Consider the following 23,557-nt stretch of genomic DNA (forward strand, 5'->3'; position numbering starts at 1 on the left):
GGTAATATTTCTATTCCATACATAAGCTCTGTCTCACCCAAATTAGCCAAGGTTCTTAGAAAATACAACATAAGAACTTTATTTACACCTCTTCCTAAAATCCGCTCCCTTGTGAGCCATCCGAAACCTAGACATCACAATCTTAAATATCCTGGTGTTTACCAGATCTGGTGCAACTGTGACATACTTTACTTTGGCCAAACAGAGAAGAAAATCGAGTTACGTATTGAGGAGCAAAAGAGAGAGACGTCACTTACAAGAGAACGCGAGTCAGTGCTTTGTCTAGCCATGTTCTATTCTCGGCCAATTCTAATGAAGAAAACCCTAGCCATACGGTCCTATGGAACAAGTCTAATAACATTTTCCGTTGCCATGATGAAGTAGAAAGGAAGATAATAGAATCAAAGGAAATCATTCTCAACCCCCTACATCTGAACAACAACCTGAGTTACACCCTTTCAGGATGTCACTGTGCTGTCGTCGAATACTGGCGTTCACGAGATGCTATACGCATGCATACGCCCAACAATGAAGCCAACGAGGGAACAATTTTGAATGCGCGGCTGAAATATATTTACACTAATTTCCCGTGTTGTTTACGGTTATTTCCTCCATGTGTTTTTACTGGTTATTTCTTTTTTAATGTGCACCTTATATTTATATACTAGGGGGCTCTGTCCCCCCCCTGTAATGTTAAGAAGGACGTCAGAAACAAAAACGTATCTCTTTGACGTTAATAATATATACTATATTATACATACAATAAACACTGTAATTATAAAATAAACCAGGGGTCGCCAAACTTCTTTGACCGTCGACCCCCTTCAAGAGTTTCTTGACTTTTTATCAACCCCCCTCTATTTTACTATTATGTAATTATAATAGGACAAGCAAAAAAAAAAAAAAGACGCTTTTGTGAGTTTTTAGATTGTTTATTTTATAGTTACAGTGTTTATCGTATTTATAATATAGTATATATTATTATATTGGCTCAACGTCAAAGGGATACGTTTTTATTTTTGACGTCCTTCTTAACATTACATATTTCATAGGAGGGATAAATAATATATAAAACATAAAATTTAATTTAAATAAAAAATAACAATAATACAATCTTCCTTATATATATATATATATATATATATATATAGGGTGTTCGGGATAAATTTGACAGTTTCGTAAGGAAAAAGAAAATCTTCTTTGTATCTATTAAATTTAATGAATTGACAAAAAAACATTACAGGCAGAGTTAATTACAATACTAGCAACACGATTTACTCAAAATAACCACCATTAGCATCGATCACAGCTTCAATTCTGCTTCGGAACCTCGAACAAGCTGATGCTACAGTCTCCCTGGGAAGGGCCGCAAAAACTGTTTTAATTTTATCCATTAACTGGGCTTTTGTATTACTGGAAGTGCGATTGGTGTCTTTTTCAACTGCGCCCCATACAAAATAATCCATGGGGTTAAGGTCTGGGGAGTTTGGAGGCCAAACATTTGGACTGGTGAAGTCGTAGAAATTTTCAGACAACCATTTTTGACTTTTCCCAGAGGTGTGGCAAGGGGCCGAATCCTGCTGCCATACATACGGCCTACCATTGGCTACCCTTGTTATCCAGGGCTTGACTACAGTTAGCAACTCCACGAACAAAGCCCGAATTCCAATGCCAGGGTTCTTCAACACCTGTTCCTGCAGATTTGCGAGGAATTCTGCTGTACGAACGCAATCAGATCGTCTGCTAGGGATCTTTCTTCTTGCTACATCCTCGTAGTCACCATTGCAAGTCTCTAGTTCATGCCTGATTGTTTTTACTGTATTCAGGGAGCATTGGGCAGCAGTCGTAATATCCTTATTTTGATGGCGGGCACGAATCATCATGATACAAGTTATTCTCTTCCATGATTCAGGTGGGTTCCAGCTATCCATCCTTTCTGACATCTTGTATATGAATGAAGAAGGGTCCCAACTTTTAAATGAAGAGAAGTGTGTGTTAATACATGTAACTTACGGAAAAATATAATTAATTATAAATATGTCAAATTTATCCCGAACACCCTGTATATATATATATATATGTGTGTGTGTGAAAATAAGGCTTTTATTAACTTAGTATACAATTTACTAACGTTGTCAATGTGAAGGGTGTACTTGACTCTTGACGAGATTAGCAATGTTGGGTTCAAAATTGATACGTCGTTTTTGCTTGTCCTATTATAATTACGTAATAGTAAAATAGAGGGGGGGTCGATAAAAAGTTAAGAAACTCTTGAAAGGGTCGACGGTTAAAGAAGTTTGACGACCCCTGCTCTAGGCAGTTCGCAGATGAACTGTCTAGAGAACTTAGCAGGATCCGAAACCAATTAAGGACAAATTCATCGACCTCCTTAGAAGTCCGGCTAACTCACATTGACTTATAAAACACTTATAAAAGACATGTTATAGGGGGGATTCGAACGCAAATCATTACCAGTGAAAGACAAATGTTGCATCATACATAACCACTGTGCTCGTGATGGACACTAACGATATTGATGACAATTTTATAAGTTTAACTGCATGCAGTAACTGAAAAAAAAAATAGCGGAATAACTAACTAAATAAATAAACAATTCTTGCTTCCTTTCGTAACCATTCAGAGAACTTCGTATATTTTAAAAATTGAAAACCCAATTTTAGAGACCCCATAAGAAGTGATTTCACTTTTTCTATCGAATATCAATCCTAGAAAGTTCAACCCAACATTTAATCAAAGTATGCATTTTGTTTTCTGTTTTCATCAAATATTAAAGTAACACGCAAATGCTTCAGCATTTCTCCAGTTCAAAGCAAGATAACTACATCGGCCAGCTGTATTGCCACAAACACTCGGACTTCTCGCAAGAAGTGGATAAATGTTAGCTCTGTATATATCGTAATGCACATAAAATTGCAATACTTATTACGTGCAAATTTTATTCCGCAAAGAATCATTTCAATTAATTAAGTTCATTATTTATTTCAATTCCACTAAGTTAATTAAGTAATATTAATAGTTGTTAATGCTGTTTGGATCATACTGTTATGTGTACGATGATATGTTATATTAGTAATTGTTAATGTTGTTTTAGTCGATAGAGTTATGTGTTTGTGTTGTTCTGTTGTTGGTAAACTAAATATTAATAATATTTGATATTTTGGTTATAGATTGCGTTTTGTATATTAATCTTGTGTTGTGCTTTGAATATTTCTGGTCGAATTTCATCTACTCTAGTTGACTTTCCACATTTCAGGTTTTTAATAGCATTTTCTACTTCGAGTATTGATATGGATTCCTTATTGCATTCCTGTTGAGTTGAGTTATTTCCTATCGCCATGCTGTCAGGTTTACACAGTTCTTCGCTTTCCTATATTTTTCACTACATTCTCGAAGAGCACAAGCTGATTTACGTGTCGGGAACTTTCAACATACTTTCTTTTCTTCTTCACTGCCTCTTTAAATTTCTCAGTCTACCAAGGAGTTCTGATTTCTCTATACTTGCAGATTACCTCGCCACATGCCTCTCTGGATGAATCAATCGATGTTATCTTCAGAATTTGCCACTGAATCTCGAAGGTTTGCTTCTTGTTTTCAAACTCTTTCATTTTTTCGTGAATAATATGTATGTCTTTTAGTGTACAGTTCACTTCTGATAGCCGTTCAACTTTGATGCGTATCAAAACTTTCTCAGACACTTTTCTTTTCAATATGATACTGATTTTTAACTGGCTCGATACTAAATGGTGGTCACTTTCTATTTCAAAAACTCTGTATACTCTTTTTTTGTACTCAACTAGTGGGGAAAACATTGCTATCAATAATAACTTAGTCAATAAGGCTTTTCTTATGTCTCGCATCTTATCTCCGTGTGAAGGTTTGCACTATGTTTCAACATATTTATGTTGAAACATGGTGTTAGTAATAACTAGATTATGTTCTGAACAGAATCCGGAAGGCACTTTCCATTATTATTGACTTTGCCCTTTTTGACAATTAATTTTCCCAAAATATTTCTACATGTGTGTTAGAATCATTTCCTACTCTGCTGTTTAGATCACCAATAAGGACCAGCTTTTTCTTTTTCACTGTGTCAGTTTCCTGCTTTAATGCTTCGAAAAATTCCTGTTTCTTCCACACTAGAACCATCTGTGGTACCATAAGCTCAAATAAATCTCATTGCCCAGTTCCCCATTCTGGTGCTAGCACCCTATCACTCTGCTTGATATTGTCTGCCATTCAAGATTATTGCACATTTAGTGTTGAATGCTATAGATACTCATTCTTTTCTCCGATTACCGTTGCTTGAATATAACATTTTGTATTTGTTAGTTAGAAAGGTTTCTACTGTTTTTGTCCTCTTTGTTCTGCACCACTTATATGTCGATCCAGTACTTATCCAATTCCTCACCTAGCTCCATTTCTTTTCCATTCATGCTTCTTAGGTTGATGGTGCCAATCTTGATCTAATGACGGTGAGTGGGGATTTGTTCAGTAGCTGACTTTTCAGCTGAATCGCTACTGATATTCGTGTGGGTAACTTCTTTATGCTTATGGAGTTTTATATGGACAACTTAAAGTCTATCCAATATGGTAGTCGTCAATCGTCATGATAGACGAGTATACTTGGATTAAATTGTTGGCAATATTAATTACTTTGGGCTTCGGGAAAAATTATATACGGTTATATAGTGTAATGTCTTCTGTTTGGGGAGGGGAGAGAGAAGTGGGTACAGGCATGAAGTAAGTTCAACTAATTCAAATGCCATCCGAACGCAGTAGATACCAGAAAGTCACTCTGAGTTAGTTTTGAAAGCTTCAATAATCAGTCCATATTCCCTACTGATCTGACAGATGTCTGTACTCCGCTTTGTTTCGATAGCTCAATTTTGGTTTGATATTGAAGTACGTCGTCATTATGAGATTATCCCATAACCACTTCATATAACAGATCTATTTTCTCATCAAGATTATCACCCTTTGGTCTGTAAATTATTTCTATTTATGGATGGTCTTGTGTCAAGAATGTTTGGGCGATTATGTGTGTTTCAGTTTAATTGAACAATAGGGGACTTTTCAGTGATGGAATCTTTTACTCCTCTTACATAGGACGTTATCCAGAACTAGAAGCTGAGAAGAGTTGGCCAAGGATACTTTACATATTCACAGCTTGACGACACTATGTTGACATAGTTATGGTGTTTTCTCATGACAGCAATTTAACAACGATTCTTGAGGTGCATTATGTTATTGTTGTTGTTGTTATTGTTGATTTGGTGGTAATTAACGCCTGCAACATTTGTTCATAAGAGATATTCCCTAAGAATCATTACATAGAAGACTGGTTGTCCTATTTAAGCTAATTGGTTCCCAAAGGTAGTATCTGTTGGGGTTTGGAAGAAACATCAGCTCTTCCCTCTTTAGGTTCAACTAATTTTAATGCTGACTGTATTGACAATGGACCTTGTCCGAACTCTTGACTGTGCCGGGTAGGATCCATCTAACGGATCCTAACTTCCTTGGCCTAATTTGCCAATAAACTGGAAGTAATTCGAAAAATCAACAAGTAACTGATGTTAATCTCATTGGATAATTATGATGCCGAGATGGAGTTCAATCCACAGTGTATGTACATCAAGCGGTCTACAGTCATTTTGCTTGCCAAGGCTGAAGGGATAGGGAATCATCTTCCTGTAACGCAGAAGTCGACTGTGAAACTACCAGTCATCAACAATGGAGCCTTATATATTCGCATCCTTTCTAAAGAACCTGAGATCTGATTATTAACTCCTCTTAAACAGTTCAAAAGTAAATATCCCGCTTGAAGCCCATGCAAATCCCTAGCTCTGACACTTCATCCCGGAACTAAAGGGAATACCCCAATGATCCAAATGCATTGAGAGAATTATAGAATATATATAATTTCGAGAAACCTATCTGGACAAATATTTCCCTTACAACAACAAGAAATCACTACTTTTCGACTTCACTCTTTCTCTAGTTCCATGTCACAACTATGTTCAAGGTATCTTGTGTATATCTGAAATACTGTGTGTTTGCTTCCTACTTCTCGTATCCTCTGCCTGTTTGGTGCTCCGCCTCTTTCATGGGAGTGTATTTTTTTGTGGTTCGCTGCTAATAGCATGGGAGCGATTCACCAAGCGTGGTTCCTATTATAATGATGATAATATTATATTTCGTCCAACTTGTATAATGCAATGCGTGTTTTTTTTTAATAGATTTATTAAGTTTTGGCTTTCAGATTGCGCTAATATATTTATGAACTTTGTTTGAAGGATATGAATTTTTGACTCCTCTTAAACAGTTCAAATCATATAAGTGAAAACTAGATAAAACTGCACAAAAAAAAGGCCTTCAAGGATACGAAATAAACTCGCGCGGCCATCTTGGAGAAATGAGTCAAAACCCTTTTTTTTTCTTTTTTTTTTTTTTACCCACCACAGGTATCTCAATTTTTTCTCTCCCGTAGAAAATTATCAATTACAAAGATAACGCTTTCATACATTTTTATTTTTTTATTTTTTAAAAAAAAGCATGCTTGAATGTGTTCAAATACATCTAACGCTTGCAGCTGCATAAACTGTGATTAAAGTGCTATATTTATTTCATTAGTAATTGTAATATTCCCATTGTGTGTAGTAGTAGTACGTAGGTCGAATTTTCACATGGATCATAACTAAGCGACAGAATCTGCAAGTTTCATTTAGAAATTCTATAATCTATTGCATCAACATCCGCATAAATCCTAGTGACTCAGTTTAAAATTAATATATTCGATCGCATTTTTTAGTATTATTGCTCAGAATCGGGTCGATGAAATCCAGAACAGAGGAAAGCATTCCTGATGAATTCATCTAGAAAGAACACTGGTATCTCTACTCAAAGAAAAATATTCAACTTCGTTTACAATAATAGTCACTCTTCTAATTATGTCATCTCCCATTTCTGTATGCAAGTTTTTTCTGCAGCGAGCAACATCCTGTATCCTGCGACAAGCTGAATCTTCAATATAATTGGATTGTAATTTAGGCATTCATGTCTACGACGACTGAAGCCAATCACAGAACATTTTAAAACAAAATTTTGATAACCATATCCACTTTTTAAATTGATATGATCTGGATGATGAAATGGAAGAGTACTTACTTTCCAAATTTCTGCAAGGTCGCCATTAAGCATGCTGGCAAAAGAAAAAAAATGGAAAAATGTTTGCAATTTCTAGTTTAAATTTCTAGATTTTTCTAGTTTAAGTAGCCAATTTTTTATTTTTTTATTTTATTTTTTATTTTATTTTTTATTTTTGCTGGGAGGTGGAGGGTGTAAAAAGACTAGCGATTCGTGAAGAAACTACTGCGGTACCAATCTGACGTCGAAAAAATCGAATTATTATTATTATTATTATTATTATTATTATTATTATTATTATTATGTGACTCCTTCTAGAGCTCATCATGGCAAGACATGTCTACCTTACACCAATGTTCACAAAAAGCCATAATAGTATTTATCTGTAAATTATGTGTGTTATCCGGACGATTTTCCTGTATGAGGGATGAAAATCTTAGTTTCCGGAGATAAAACCCTTCTACCGCATTATGAGATCGGGTAACTCGCCTTCAAAGATTCTTCTCGTCGCTACTAGAATCTAATTCAGATCTTTTCAAATCGAGGGGTTGCAACGTCCCATCGGTTTTCAGATGGTACTATGTAAGCGCAAATTTAGTTGACCTTTAACTGAAAGATTTCAAAAGAGTTTCTTCCTTCCTTTCGAACTCGAATTCAGATATCTCTCTCTCTGGCTGCAAGTGTGCTCTGGGACATTTTATTCCACAGACTCATAATTAAATTAAACTCAGGTGTTAATCAGAGAAAGAAAACATTAAATAAAAAATGCGAAACTGATTTTTTAACTTTTGACAGAAGATGGCGCCACAATGTTCTTGCTTGTGAATGTAGGAATGTTACTGAGAATATCAAGCCATTGAAACTAAATAAATAATAAAATTCAAGTTATGCAGGATAGAGTGGTTAAAACCACGACCTTCTGATGTGAAAAGTATGAATCAGATATTCAGGTTCGTTGTACAACACCATGTAAAATGCTTCACAGTGTCGATTTCTACGGAAGATGACCTGGACATAAGTCGAACATTAATAGCGCAGAGAATACAGGTGTAAAGAACACTGTGAGAAAGACAGAGAGAGAGAGAGAGAGAGAGATGAAAGCCAAGCTCTGTAATATCGTTCGATAAAACGGGCTGTATCCTTTTTCGATCGGGATGGGAGACTGTAGGTTGGAGGATGTCTGGAGAAACCTTATGCCTGAAAGAAATGGTCCTCTAAGCTGCGCGCATGCGCATCAGCTATTATATTCCGTGCACGAGACTTATCTCCAGCTCATTGTCAAAGACAAAGCACTAATGAAGTGCCTCTCAAAAAGACGACAAGAAGGCTGAAAGGAACCGACAGCATCTGATGGTAGGCTACTCTTTGAGACCATTTTGATATCTAAATAAAACTAAATAAAAAGGTTGAATAAAATTGTGTAACTTCTCAATTTGTCTTAGATAAATTTGGGTATATAAATGTAAAAGCATGTTACGCACTGCTTTCGAAAATCACTGCGAATTCCCTGGTCCAAGGAAACCCAATTGCTGCTCAGAAGAGATCATGATTGGTGCGTTTCCTTCCTTGTCTTAGAAGGAACATTTCTAGTGCATCATCTGAAGTGCAAAGTCCAGTAGTGGAAGTGTTATGGTCTGGCGATATTTCTTTTGTTGTGAATTCAAACCTATTGTTAACAGTTCGTGGAAGAGTAAACCCAAAGTATACAACGTATTATACTACTTTGCTGGAGTATTACGGAAAAGGCTGTACCTCCATGAAGACGACAGCCCATTATGCACTGTCGTCTTCAAGGGTAGTGTGGACAAAGACAATGGTCGTCAATTCATTGTTGTAAAATGTAAGGTAATGCACTTCTAGATGAAAAGACTACATTCTTCGTATCATATTGCTGGTACTAGTTTGCAGGAAATTGATGAGACAAAGGATCTGGGGATGATGGTGGATAGAGATTTGATATTCAGAGGATATATTGCAAGTGTTGGCAAAATGGCTCAGAGGATTACTTGGATGCTGAAGAACACATTAACAAGAAAAGATAGGGCAGTTATTATTCCTCTTTACAGGGCTATGCTTCGGCCACATGTTGACTACTGTGCACAGATTTGTTCACCTGCGTTTCTTGAGGGATCGTCAGGTGGTGGAGAGAATTCGGAGAAGAGTGATCAAGCTGGTTACGTCTGTAGAATATTCCTTATCAGAATAAATTGAAGATGTGTGAGCTGCAGAATTTAGCTAACAGGCGGAGGAGAGGGGATATGATAGAAACCTCAAAAACACTTAACAACAACCATGGATTCAATGCCTATAAGTGTCTGATGCCATCTTGATATGATTCTTCCACTGAATTCTATTTTGTGAATTCTACTTTAGAGTTTCCCGGTTGGGTCTTCCTCTTTTGTTCTTTCCTTCAATCATCGCAAACAGCAGCGTTTTTAATTTCCACTCATCGTTCATTCTGCATATATTGCCAAAGAGACGTAGTTTCCTTTTGATTATTTTCTGGATCAGGTTTTCTTTTGATTGTATTCGTCTGTGTAGTGATTTCCTCACTGTTCACTTTCTGGATCCAGCTTATCCTCAAGATCTTTCTATAGCACTTCCTCTCGAATGTTAATATCCTCCTTTCAGATTCTCTCAGGAGTACCCAGGCCTCACATCCATATAGCATGCTGCAGAAGATACAGGTTTTCACAATGCGCAGTTTAGTGTGCATCTTTATGGCTCGGCTCTTCTTTATTTTGTCCATGGCTTTTAAGATAGCCGTCTGCTCTAGCTATTCTAATTATTGCCTCTTTTTTGGGTCCAAGTCATGCATCATGTGTCATCCAAGATATGTGAAGTGTTCCACATTTTCCAGTTGAAATCCTTCAATGGTAACTTTGTTCATTAACTCCTACTGTCCGAATATCATTGACTAGTTTTGTTGTTGTTTTTCAAAATTGATTTAGTTCATATCTTTTTCCTTTTTCGTATAGTGTTTGTAGTGTCCATTTCAGCTTTGCTACATTTTCTTCAATCAGGACGATGTCATCTGCAGAGTAGAGGTAGTTTATTCTCATGCCATTTATTGAAATGACGCTACCTTCTTTAATCTTATCTAGTGTTCTTCCCAGATGTGTGATGAAGATAATTAGTGATATTGGGTCTCCTTGTCTTGTGCGTTGGCTAGTGGTAAGGCAATCTCCAGTCGCACCTGCTATCCTGTCTGTTGCTTGTGCTTGGCTGTTTATATCTTTCAACAGGTGGATCAATTTATTCTCCACACCATAGTATTCCAAGATTCTTTCTTCGAGCTTTCTCTGCTATTAGTCTTAGTGTGAGTATTTGTTGCACTGTACTTCGCTCTTTTCGAAATCCGACTTGCTCATCAGGATGATGTGCCTCCATATGACCCTTCAGGCGTTCTTTAAATATTTCCAATAGCAATTTGCCAAGATGATTCGCTTTGTGCAATAGTTCGGTAATTGGTGCATTCTAAAGCACTGCCTTTCTTATGAAGAACAACCAAGACCGATTTTTTCCATTCTTCGGGGACATACCCTGATCGTCATATTTCATTAGATAGCTTATGCATTTCTTTTAAACCAATTCTCCCCCATATTTTAGCATCTCGCCTATTATGTTGTCATTTCCAGGACTCTTGTTGTTCTTGAGATGTTTTACAGCCTTATTGACCTCCTTTTCCAAGATGTCATTTTTAATGATCTCTGCTGGTGGAGAGATTGCTTTTAGTTCTTTGACTATTTCTGTTGTAGTATTATTTAGTTGATTTTTTATATAGTTCACTGCAATATCTTTTCCATCTGTGTATGATTTCAGTAGAAACTTATAAGATACTAAAGGGATTCTATAAGATAGACAGAAAAGAAAGAAATTTTTCAATAAATGGGGAATAGGGGAGAAAACATGAGGTAACACTTGGAAACTCTCAAAGAGTGTAGTTAGTAAGGGTGTGCGGACTAGGTTCCTTTCTTGGAGAGTGGTGAATGAATTGAATGGCTTGCTAGAAGTGGGTGTGAGCGCCCCAATAATCAATAGATTTAAGGAGATGTATGATAGGTACTGTGTTATTGGATAAGTAGGTCACGCACGGTGAGTCTTTTGACTCCATGGAGTATAAATAATAATAATATTATACTCAACAGAACACCTTCGGCACGAAGATTAATCACAGGTAAAAGTTAGACTGCTGTATCTGAAAACGGTACATGGACTGGTGGAGTTGAATTTCAGTGTAATAACATGAAAATTCTTTCTGAGCCTTGTTCAAGAAATCAATCGCTCATCGTATACTTTCAGCCCGTCTGCGAAAATCCAAAATGTCCGATTTATATTATTGCAGATGGGCTGAAAGTATAGGATGAACGAGATTAAAGTCGTGAACAAGGCCCAGGAAGAATTCTCATGTTATTACCATGCAGGTTACTGTCCTAATACTGAACTTATTTCAACAAAGTGTATTCAAAGGAATTATTTTGACTTAGATGCCACCTTATGAGACGGTCTAACACACCTGTTGAAAAGATATAGAAGTCATTTTTAGATGAGACTCGAACCCAAATTTTTTATCTGAAGGGTAGACATATTTTCAACTTCGCGGACATCACACAAACGCACACTTTTGATTAAATAACTTCATGTGAACAATAGTACTATTGCTGTTGGAAGCTTGAACAAATATAGCTGTTGAGTTTTCAATTCTTATAATAAGAATAACCAAATATGTTTCTCATAAATGCTTATTTAAGACTTTGCACTGTGTTCATAACATTTCTCAAACCAACTTGAGTCTCAGTTAGCAATTCAAGAAATAAGCGTGTTACAAAATAAAGGTTGCTGACACTGTGATATGTTATTTGTTGATGGATTTTGTGAAAGAAATAGAGTTCCTGATCTGGTTGAATTCCAAGAACAAATTACAAACGAATAATTATGGAAATATTTTTAAACAAAACACTCCATGAATGCAGTAGCGCATTACATTTCTTCGTTCACGTTTCATCTGACCGCGAAGATGAACATGATGTAGTTTAACAAAAAAAAAATATTACAGCAATACGTCTGTCTTCAAGACAGTAAGCGAAGAATTTCCACACGACTTGGCTTAACGCGAATATTATCCGTACCACATGCAGCGTTTGTTCATCTATCTTAACGTGTGGCTCTTGCCCAATATCTGAAGATTTGTAATTAGCACAATGCAAATCATGTATCGCTATGCCTTCTTCTCTGATAAAGCTAATTTCACACCCGATAGTATCAACAACTTACATTTCTCATGCATGGTCAAAAAGGAATTATCATGCTACAGTGAGGATTTCAAAGTTGATTCGTTGTCAGTATGCGGTGTGGTATCTTTTACGAACAGTTCCTCGGTTCGTTTAGTTTCGAAGGACATCTTGAAGGTGACATTTGCTTACGATTTCTGTAAGACAAATCCTCACAGTTGTGTTAAGATCACGTACTTTTAGGTTCACAATATACACCACTTGGAAAGAAGTCAGGGGAATTCCCCACGGTGTTCCGCATGTAACGACATAAATTGAAGGAATATTACGCTCCCAAGCCATTGCCTGGGGATATAAATGTAAAAGGCTGCAAGAAAGGAACGGACGGAGTTTGAAAAAAACATTGTGATAGGATGTAATACCACAGGCCTATTTGTGCACAAATTCTTGACAAAGGAGGGAATCAACTGCAAGTGCTACCCGCAGTGGACGATTTAACACACTCACTGAACGTGACCGCAGGGTGCTACGAAGGATAACATGTTAAAAGCTCTACATCCGTCATCCGACACGTTGAATGTGGAGTTTCGGGCATCGATTGGAACATGAATCTGCGCAAAAATCTTCAGAACCGAGACTCCGAACAGGGGTTTCCATGGTAGAACCTTTATATACAAGTAACACATTACTCGTAATTACTCTACATCTTCTACTAACCAAATGAGTGAATGTGGCAGATGGTCGGTGAACGTCTCTTACCAGAATGCGTAAAAGTATGAAATTTAGAAGTAGCGATATGGTCCTGTTTTTTCTGGTTGTGGTGCGAACAATGAATTCCAAGAGGTATTTGATCAGTCTGGACAACGCAATGCTTCCTACTTTGTGGGTATTTCTACGGAACTGATCACTGTCTCTTTCAGCAAGACAATGGACAATGTCATAAGGCTGCTAATGTTACTGCGTAGTTTACATCCTGCAATGTCACTACACTTAACCTGCTTCCATAAAGCCACGATTTCAACCCTATGGAATGTGATGAACTTCCCACAACAGTCCAGGACTTCATTTCATGCCTATAGGAAGAATGGTACAAATTTCTCATCGTGCTTGTGTAAAATATGTCCTGTCCTGCAGGATTGCTGCAATCATGCGAAAGGAGGTTCTATATCCTATTAAGGTGCGCACGATGGCTGTTTTTACTTCACACTATGGTGTCCGTTGACTTCTTTCTAAGTAGTGTATATGCACACGTACTCGAAATTGAGTCATTTTTGCCAATAAGAAACTGGCGGAACTGATAAAGGACACCGTATTAAATTTTTAAGTGGTACGATTCTCGAAGTATACAATTTTCACATTGAAAATTGTATGTCAGCAGTAGTTTTTTTCACACGGACTTGCATGACAGCAATCTTTCTTCCGCATGCACTTTAAGACTCGATCTCGGGGGCACATTAAATGAGAAACTCTTTTAATATAATATAATAATTTTAATAACTTCATATAAACATCTTAGAGCCTCAGTAGCTCGATATAGCGAAGTCCTTTGGTCAGAAAGACCTATGAATCTGTTCATTTCCGACGAAAGGCGAGTTAGCCGGTCTCATGCGGAAACTCGGGTTTTTCGTCCCCAAGAACAGGCAAACTGGCAGGTGAATACACACATATCTAAGAACATAGGACAGACCAGAGAGGCATAGGGCTAACCACCTTATCCTCGAGTATGGCTGTGGTTACAAGAGAATACTTACGTCGACACTATGAAAGGTAAAAAAGGAGGATTAAGTAGTAGATAAAATCTCAAGTCTATCCAAAAACACAAAAACCATTTCCCTGTTTACCAGGGACCAATTATTGATTATATCGAAGGATCCACATGAACTAACAATACTATCTGATTGAGTTTGAAAAATAAACCGGAATGGATTTATAAAAAAAAAATAATAAAATAAATAAAAATGATCGAAAAGAGGGTTTTTTATGTGTAATATCGTTTTAGGCATTTAAGAAGAGACCAGTACTATGTAAGTTAGGTTCATTGCTTGTTTCCAATATTATGTCTCTTTCATCTGCGTAGAAATTCAGGGCAAGACATTCAACTAAATTTACGCTGCAATTTTTCGCCAAATACAGGGGATTTTAGGTCAAGTACAATGGAGAATATCGTGACTACCTTCGTTCTGCAAACAGTTTTATCAAAATAAACAAATTTACATAAAAATATGCAAAACCTGTATGCAAATTCATGTCTTTTAGGAGCAAGAGGTTAAGAGAGAAACAAGAAATCTATTAAATATCTGTCTTTAAAAACTTACAACAGTCTTCAGATCGTCTAAAAAGCAACATTTTTACTTTTTAACTTGTATAGGTTGTAAAAAGTGAATTTTTAATAGCTAAAAATTATAAAAACACTGTTTGCAACCTGTACATTTCATTTATTGTAAGCAACACAACTAGGTATTTTATTTTCGTTCTTTCTCCAGGATACTTACTAGTTTTACGTCTGTCATTAACTAAATAGCGTACACTATTGTGAGTTTTATATCTCAAAATTACCCATATGAAATGGTCTAGAAAATGTCATGCCCTTTACAATTATATAATGCGAGCAACTGTAATAAATAGAGCTCAAATTTTGTATTACAAAAGCAAACATTTTTCATTTGTATTTCCTTAAGAATGAAAAAAAAAATCTTACTTTATTGTTGTATTTTTAAACGGCCAACTTCTGCAGTAAACAAAGCTCACTAAAGCAGGATTGTAACGCTAAATCCTATAGTTTTGTGCCCGTGAATTTTTCTTGGGCTTGGATAGTTGGTGCGATTGATAGGAAAACTGGTAATCGGATAAATTATAATTACACGATCTCTCTCTCTCTCTGTATTAATTTCTTTTCATTACTAATGCCCTGGTAGTGGTTCTGTTAAAATCGATTAATTACCAGATTGTTTTAGGTATCCAATAGAGGTGTTATAAGAAAAAAATAGTTCATTATACTGCTGCTGACATCGTTTTACATAATGGTAAAATGAGTTTCTCGATTATTATTTTGCAATACATCAGAATAATTTTTAAAATTAAAAAGAAGTTGAGACGTTTTTTTTTTTTTTTTTTTTTTTTTTTTAATGACTATGAAGTTCATGAAAGGGTATGTGATTCAGTGTATTGCCTCTTAATTGCTTGTGTTCTTTTGGCTGATTTTCCTATTTTGACGTATTAAAAAAACGAACTACTGGAAGAAAACCTTCAACTTCTGAGAAAAACTGTATTATAGATTCTTTTCGTTCTAGGCGAAATTCAAGTCTTTCCAACTAAAGGGAATCTTTGATACCAATTGCGCTACAAAGGTCCATTCTTCCAGCAAAACTGCAATCATTTCGTACAGTGAATTTGGAATTACTGATCGGTTCAGTCGATGTTCTTTTAAGTACTTGTTAAGGTTCAAAACCTATAACATCTCTTTGTCCAACCAGAGGAAGAAGCATCCCTACACATCTTAACATTCACCAAACACGCTTTATGTACAATATTCAGCTGGAGTCTCGGCTAACTCTCAGCTGGAGAAGTAGTTTTGGAAAAAAAATTCCATGTTTGGTCTTTTTGAGCAGGATTTCTGTACTATCGAACCGCAGCCTATGCTTGGTATTAATGTGGATATGCTTACAATATTTTGTGGTCAAGATTCACATAAAAAAAATTCAGGAGCATCGCGTGTGTCCCTGTTTATTAAGGTATGTTTCTCTCTCTCTATATATATATACACACAACAAACTATTTTTGTTTTCGACAACCAAACATGCTTCAATAATGATAAATCTGACATCCATCTGATCGATTTAGTCGTTTGACCGATCCTATATCTATTACTGATTTTTTTTTTAACATTCTCGATATCCATACGAAAAATACAAAGCACTGTGAATATTATTAATTACTTTATGTTATGAATCACTTGTTGAGAATGGTTCAGATGTGGCAACGATATAACCGAGACAGCTAACTGTGTAGGTGCAGAGGATGAAGGTCGGGAAAGAAAGAAAGAAACTAATAATAGAACTAAGTTGGGCTGTATTTCAAACTTTCATAAAATCTATTCTTATTGAAATACTTCTGAATAAACTTCACTAATATAAAATTAGTCGACAGCGGGATCATCATTTAAATTACTTTTACATTCTCATCTTCCAAGGGATATTTGCCCTTTGACCGGTTTTTGAAAAAGAAAAAGATAATCATTGTATATTGCACAAAATATAATAATGAAGTAGAATAATTCAAATCATGAAATACATATCCAATCATTCAAACAGAGAGAAATAATTCGAATAAGAGAACTTAACGTTCGAGACGCCAAAATCAAATGTGACTGATTCTGGTTATTTGACACTTTGCTGATCACAGTAACCAAAATTTTTAATTTTATTGTGCATTGTTCATACTGTACAAGGAAAGTAAATTATAGTAAACATAATATCGCTCTTTTTTGATAAAATGAATATCAATAATTATTCACAAGCATTTTTTTATTCCTTAGACTTGTGAAATACATAAATGGAATAGTAAATTATATTCAACAAGAAATTATATTCTTAATTTTATCTTTATTTTACCCGAACTTGAAGAGAAAAAATGCATCCACGGGAAATATCTTCACAGCCAGGTTGAATAATACCTCCAATCCACTTTCTCTAGAAAAGGGGTGCACGTTATGGAATACAAGGATAACTTGATGTGAAGTCGACTTTTATATACAAAAACAAATGTCGTGAAGGCAATGCATCTGGTGACTGTTTATTCACATTAAAATATCTTCTTCAACCTTTTGGTTCTGTCCACTGATGGAAAAAGGTATCCCACATGATTTTTCAGACCACCCGGCTTTCTTCCTCTCCTATCCATCTCACTTCTGCAATTTGTTCCAGTTAATCCCTCCACCTTCTCGGTCTTCCTTTTTGTCTTGCTCCATCCATTGGTCTCAACTCTGTTGTTTTTCCAGTCCATCTCCCGTCACTGCATCTGGAAATATGGCCAGTCCATCTCCACTTAGCCTGTTTAATGTATTTTACAATATCCATGACATCTGTTTGAGATCTTATCCAGGTATTTGTCTTCCTATCTCTTGATGTTATTTTTAGCATACGTCTCTCCATGCGATGTTGTGCTGTTCTCAGCTTTTTTGTTTAGGGCTTTTGTTAAAGTCCATGTTTCTCCTCAGTATGTTAGGACAGGAAGTATGCACTGGTCGAAAGCTTTCCTTTTTAGACTCATAGGGATTCACTTCTGAATATGCCTCTCATTTTCCCATAAGCCATCCATCCAAGGTGAATTCTTCGTTCAATCTCTTTTCTTTGGCAATCCTCAAAGAATAACAGTTGGCCGAAATATACATATGAAGTAACTTGTTCTATTTCATTGTTTTCAACTTTGACAGTTGTATGGTTTATGTATTTATTCGTCATTATTTTTGTGTTTTTTTTTCGATTTATTTTTAATCCAATTACTCTGGAGTCTTCATTTAGCTGATTTAGTCTTTCTTCGGGAGATCTTCAAGATTATCTGCAATTAGGACATCATCTGCAAATTTCAAATGATGCAGCCTTTCTCCATTTATTTATATTTATTCTTTTTGTTTCCCCAATGAAGGCTTCTAAAGATTTCTTCTAGTGCAGCTGTAAATAATTTGGGAGATATGATGTCGCCTTGCCGGATGCCTTTTTGTATTGGGAACTTTTCACTATAATTTAATTACAGAAGTTGCATTATTGTAAATATGTTTTAGTGTTTCAATATATGGTTTCTCAGTTCCCTGGGTTTCAAGTGCTTTTAGTGTTGCATATGTTTTAACTGAATCAAATGCTTTTTTGTAGTCTATAATAGACCATACATAAGGGTTTATTGTATTCAATTGATTTTTCAATGAGCTATCTTAATGTGTGAATATAGTCCAAAGCATTGTGATTCTTTCTAAATCCAGCTTGTTCACAGGATTGCATTCCCTCTAGTTTAGATTTTATTCTATTATTTATAATTTTTGTGAAGACTTTATATATGGTGGGGAGTAGGCTTATAGGTCTGTAGTTTTTAATTTCTTCCTTATTGTCCATTTTAAAAATTAATACTAAAAGTGAATTGTTCCAATTTTTTTTTAATTTTTCTCTGTTTTAGGCATTTATTAAAGAGTTTAGTCAACTGTTTGATGACAGGGCTTCCTCCCAGTTTTAAGAAGTCGACCATAATTCCATCTACTCCTGTGGCCTTCCCATTCTTCATTTACTGCAGTACCATTTCCACTTCGCTTTGTAAGATCTCAGGGGAATCGTCTTCATCCTCACTCGAGTTATCCATAGATGATTCTTGGATGTCTTGGTCTTTGTCTTTATAGAGTTCAGTATAAAATTTCTAAATTATTTTGATTACTGCTAGCTAAAATTCTTCATAACTGCAAAAAAAGTTTCTTACTTTAATTATCAAAGAATTCAAGATCAAAGTAAAATTTTAGCCATCAAATAAAGGCAGTGTTCGCTTAAAAAAGAATTGGGACCCAGAAAATCCTGGGCATTTAAAATTTAGGTGCCTTAACTAAAGCAGTCTTCCAGGTTTCAAAATGTAGTTTGCCCTTAATTTTTCTGTGGATAACTTAGTGAAAGCTAAATGCTTTTGACTAAATTATTCACGGGTAAATCGACAATTTACGAAGAGGTACAAAAATTACTTCTGAAAAAAAAAATAAATAAAAGCACAGTGGAGTGTGTAAGTTATTTATTAACATGTACTGTTCTGTATACGTAGGCACAAAATATTTGTATGTAAAACATACAAAACGTTTTACGGTGAGTTTTCAATTCTTCTGCGTGGTATATAAATTAGTTTCTTGCAAACTATTTTCTCTGAAATGTATCGCGTCCAAGTCTAGTCTTGGGTGAAAACATTTTACCAGCACATCACTGTTCACTGACGTAACGAGTACTCGAAACGGGTACTTCAGTTTGTTCGTTAGCTATGATTAGGCTTAGAGCCTTCCCAATTTCACTACTGTGATGATCTCAACAAATAACAACTATTATTAACAATTAACACATCCCCGTCAATATTGTTCCAGAATAAATCACCAGAGGCAGCGCGTACGATTTTGTTCGCCCGGTATTAACTTGAATTTTCAAATGGCACGGCCCAGCGCACTTGAAATTATCGAACTTTTCGTACTTTGTACAGATAAATTTGAACAGCACCGAGTGGACAATCCTAAAGGCTCAAAGTTCAGCTGAGGGGAGAAATTAATACTCCTTGAGGCTATGAGCTCTGGGGTTCACTTTGTCACACACAAGTTAATTCGAGGCATGACTTTAACATACAACAAATATTGCACTGTTTAGTGAATAACTCCTGATTCTAACAACACGGCGATCACTATAAACACAATATAGAGGAAAATAAGGTAGAATCCAAAGGGACGTTTGGCTTGGAATTTCAATACTGTCATGGTGACCATAGTAGACACTAGACTGAGACATAGCGTAGTATAAAGAAGACTGATGAGATTGGTGAACTCCAGCTGAAAAAAAAAAAAAAAAAAACGATTAGTGACACGTGCATGCAAGTCCGAAATATAATTAGTTTCTAGTATATAATATACATGTCTAAAATAATCCTTAGCAATTAATTGAGTTCCCTGAACCTAACTATAACCTCAAGAAGGTTCTCTCTGTCGATCTCTGAAGTAATTTTCTTTTTGCCTTAGTCATAACCTGCCTACTCCAAGTAGTGCTCAAATCCAGTTAACAAGTAGTGCTCAAATCCAGTTAACCAATGAATAATTTCGTAAATCTTGGAGGCCAGTTTTTAGTGACAAGAAATCAGCAATTTAATGAGATAGTAATGGACATCCAGAACTATAAAACTGATTACTCTGAAATTGCGAGAAATCACGTGATCAGCCTTTGATAATTACTACATCCATAGGGCGATATGTTTGGAGCTGATCTGCGTATTGATGATGACCAGTGGTTTCTTATGTTATTACAAGGAGAAAAGTGGAAGAATTGTAGTGTAGTTGAAAGTTAGTTCAGTAGAATAGCACCAATGAAAAAGACAGAATACAGAAAGAGGAGTCATCTATGAGAATGCAATTTCTCACAGATGAGAAATTGCAATTATTTGAGAACGACGGATCATTTTCTAAGTGGATTGCAGTATGTACAGTTAATTACTTTTAGGGGGTTTTTTGGTGAAACTTCAGAAATGCGAGAACAGTCTTTTAGTGTTAGGTATGGTGGGATTTATAATGTTAGAAGTACTAAAGGCGAGAAGCATTGTTTTGAACAGAATTATTTTATTCCCATCTACTCGTATGTTTTACACATTAGACCACTTCCTCTTTCTGAAGAGGAACTCATCTTATATAGCTGCTTTTTTTTTTAATTACTTCCTCCGGGCAAAGGTTAAACAAATATGAAGGAAGTGGACATTCCTACATGACACCTCTCTCTTAACTAGTATTTCAGTCTTTATTTCATTGTTTATGAGAGGTTTCAATCTTTGTTTGAATCTTAATTTCAATTTTTAGAAGTTTCACTCTTTATTAGAACACAGATAAATCTTTTTCAATTTTTTTTCTATTTTGTTTAAATAAGCAGTCCATCCATCCCTGGTTTTTATAACTCTTCCGTCTTTCGAATAAGCCATATTCATACAACAATTCGAGCATACAAAAATATATACAAGGATTTTAAGATAACAAAAAAATGATCCTTTCCAAGTGGATGTTCATAAGATTCGAAAATAATACGTTTGGGGAGCACACTCATACTAATAACAGCAACAGTAATTATCAAAATATTTCAGCTGGCCCCTAATGAATATTTTCCTTTCAGGCCTCCAACCAGATACCTTTGTAGCACTGTAGGTTGATGTCGTGGAAGTTTAATTTAAAAGACTAATCATTACTAATGACTAAGCTCATATCAGTATGTTGAACTGTTTATCAAAATAAACATGATTGTATAGGCTTAACATAATAAATACATCCATACCTGAAGCGATTCATTGGTTCCTGTCAACTTTATCGTGTATGGAATGCCAACACCAAGAAGCAGATCTCGTAGTTAAGAAAAAACATTTTATAGTTATCAGAGAATAATTATTACAAATTAGAAAGTCGCTTTAAAATAGAAAACGGGGATACATGATATCCAATATGATCCAAACATTTTATTTACTATTTTTTATCATCATAACCAAAAGTTTATATTTTAATGGTTAAAATGCCATCGAAAAAAAGTCTCAATCGTATTAATATGACTTTTTTTTAGATAATTCTCTCATTGATAAAAGTATCGTCGAGCACTTTTAAGATATAAGAGCATTTTCTTTCTAATTTCATTCATTATATAGGAATTGACGGTTTAAAATATTGAAAAAATTCAGCAATTTATAATCTTATTCCTGAGGCTATTCTCATTCAAAAATGTCATATGAATACGGGTCTATCGGAATTTAAAACATAGCGTGCGTAGACATGTTTATAAAGAGATTCCTACACCCTACATTTCATCCATCGCATGATAATCGGTGAAACGATTCAGATAGAACAATTGTAACTGTACCATATTAGCGAATTTCAGCGTCCTCAGTCTGGGAATTTGAGCTATAAGCACCTATAACTTCTTTTCGTCAGCATGCATATAACAAAGTTGCTTTGGCTGGACAGAATTTACTAAAATTTATTATTTGACATTTTAACTGAAATTCGCTTGGTTATCTCCATTTTGGCTTAAATTTTTAATGAAAAAATTTAGGCAAAACGACACTAAAGTATGTGAAAATGACAACAAAATCTATTTTTATAAGAATTGCATCCACTGGCTAACGCCACTTGGAAACAAAATATATTGCCGACCTAGTTGGCTGAGTGGTTAGCCTATCAGCTATTCCACCAACACGCTGCTAGTTCGAGTCACACGTGACGTGGAATGTTTGATTGTCCTTATGGGAGATGAATTTCATTGTCCGATGTGAGACCACGGCCCAGTTTATTGGAGACCTCTAATAGTTTAAAAAATTCCACGTTTAGTCTCTAGAGCAGAGCTTACCGACTGTGTGTGTAAATATATATATATATATATATGTATAAATAAAATAGTAAAACAGAAAAAAAAAAATACGTTAGCAGACCACAGTACAAATGTACTACAGGCTCGTTAACTTTTCGTGGGTCGTAGCCACATTATAAAAGAAAATAGCGAATAAGACGAAAATGACAGATGCATCTGCTCTGAATGGATGAACTCGCTATAAAAGAATGCTATCGAGAGAGAGAGAGACCTTTGTGTTTGTATGAACATCTCAATAATTTCCGTACTTGTTTTCTTATATTGCAGCTCCTTCTTGCATTTTTGTCTATAAAGTGTTTACATTGTAAATGTAAGTGGTCAAAACCAAGAACTGTTACTTTGTTTTTATAAGTTATTCGTTTTACTAAAGTATGGTAGGTGAATTAATTTTAAATAGTAATTCCCCCCCCCCACACACACACATAGATCCATTAAAAACTTAAATTGGTGTCTTGAACCGAAACTGATCCAGTTTTTTTTTTTTTTTTTTTGAGGGAGGAGGGGGAGGCAGGGTTACGGATGTGATGTGTGTGTGACAGAGAAGATAGTCGGCCAAAGAGGAAAAATCTGATTTCTTGAAGAACTAGGTATTATCAAAAGTAAGAGAAAGTGAAGTGAGATCATTTTTGAGAGAAATAAGACGGGACTGTTTTGCTAGTAAAGAATTTCACAAGGCTATCCTCGTCCCATTTGTAATGATATATCAAAGATATATCTTGTATATCTTTGTAACTGTACCACGTTTTCATTAATAAATATAATTATTTGAAATCAGGTCATTCTTTTTGAAACACCCTGTATAAGTATGCTTATGTACCTGATCCAAGTAAATGTCTTGGAAATATTAAATGATCAAGGAGCTGCACAATTGCGAAGACCATTTAGTTGTGTTTATTCCAAGCTTGGTTTTGTTTCATTGGAATTAAGACCAATGACGGCGTTCAGTGTGTATTCTCCAGCAGGTCTCTTTTATTGAATTTTTTTAAAAAAATCCGTTTCCAGGAGGAAGATCTAGGGAGCACAAGTTTTCAGCGAAACAACTGGAGAACTGAT

General features: G+C 35.5%; 1 protein-coding gene across 2 annotated transcripts in view; it reads right to left on the bottom strand.

The window, feature by feature from the left end:
• Nucleotides 1-19,137: 19,137 nt before the first annotated feature.
• Nucleotides 19,138-23,557, bottom strand: part of LOC150110045 (mitochondrial sodium/calcium exchanger protein-like) — a 66,078-nt gene continuing 61,658 nt past the window's right edge. For both annotated transcript variants that reach the window (XM_090397641.1, XM_090397631.1), the window contains exons 16-17: nucleotides 21,425-21,489; nucleotides 19,138-19,947 (exon numbers count right to left, since the gene is read on the bottom strand). In XM_090397641.1, coding sequence (XP_090253767.1) covers nucleotides 19,765-19,947; nucleotides 21,425-21,489 — 248 coding nt within the window. In that variant the 3' untranslated portion in view covers nucleotides 19,138-19,764. The remainder of the gene's footprint in view (nucleotides 19,948-21,424; nucleotides 21,490-23,557) is intronic.

This window comes from Typopeltis vanoorti, chromosome 1 (genome assembly GCF_054136105.1).
Source record: "Typopeltis vanoorti isolate ZY-2024b chromosome 1, IOZ_Tvanoo_1.0, whole genome shotgun sequence".
Lineage (NCBI taxonomy): Eukaryota > Metazoa > Arthropoda > Arachnida > Uropygi > Thelyphonidae > Typopeltis > Typopeltis vanoorti.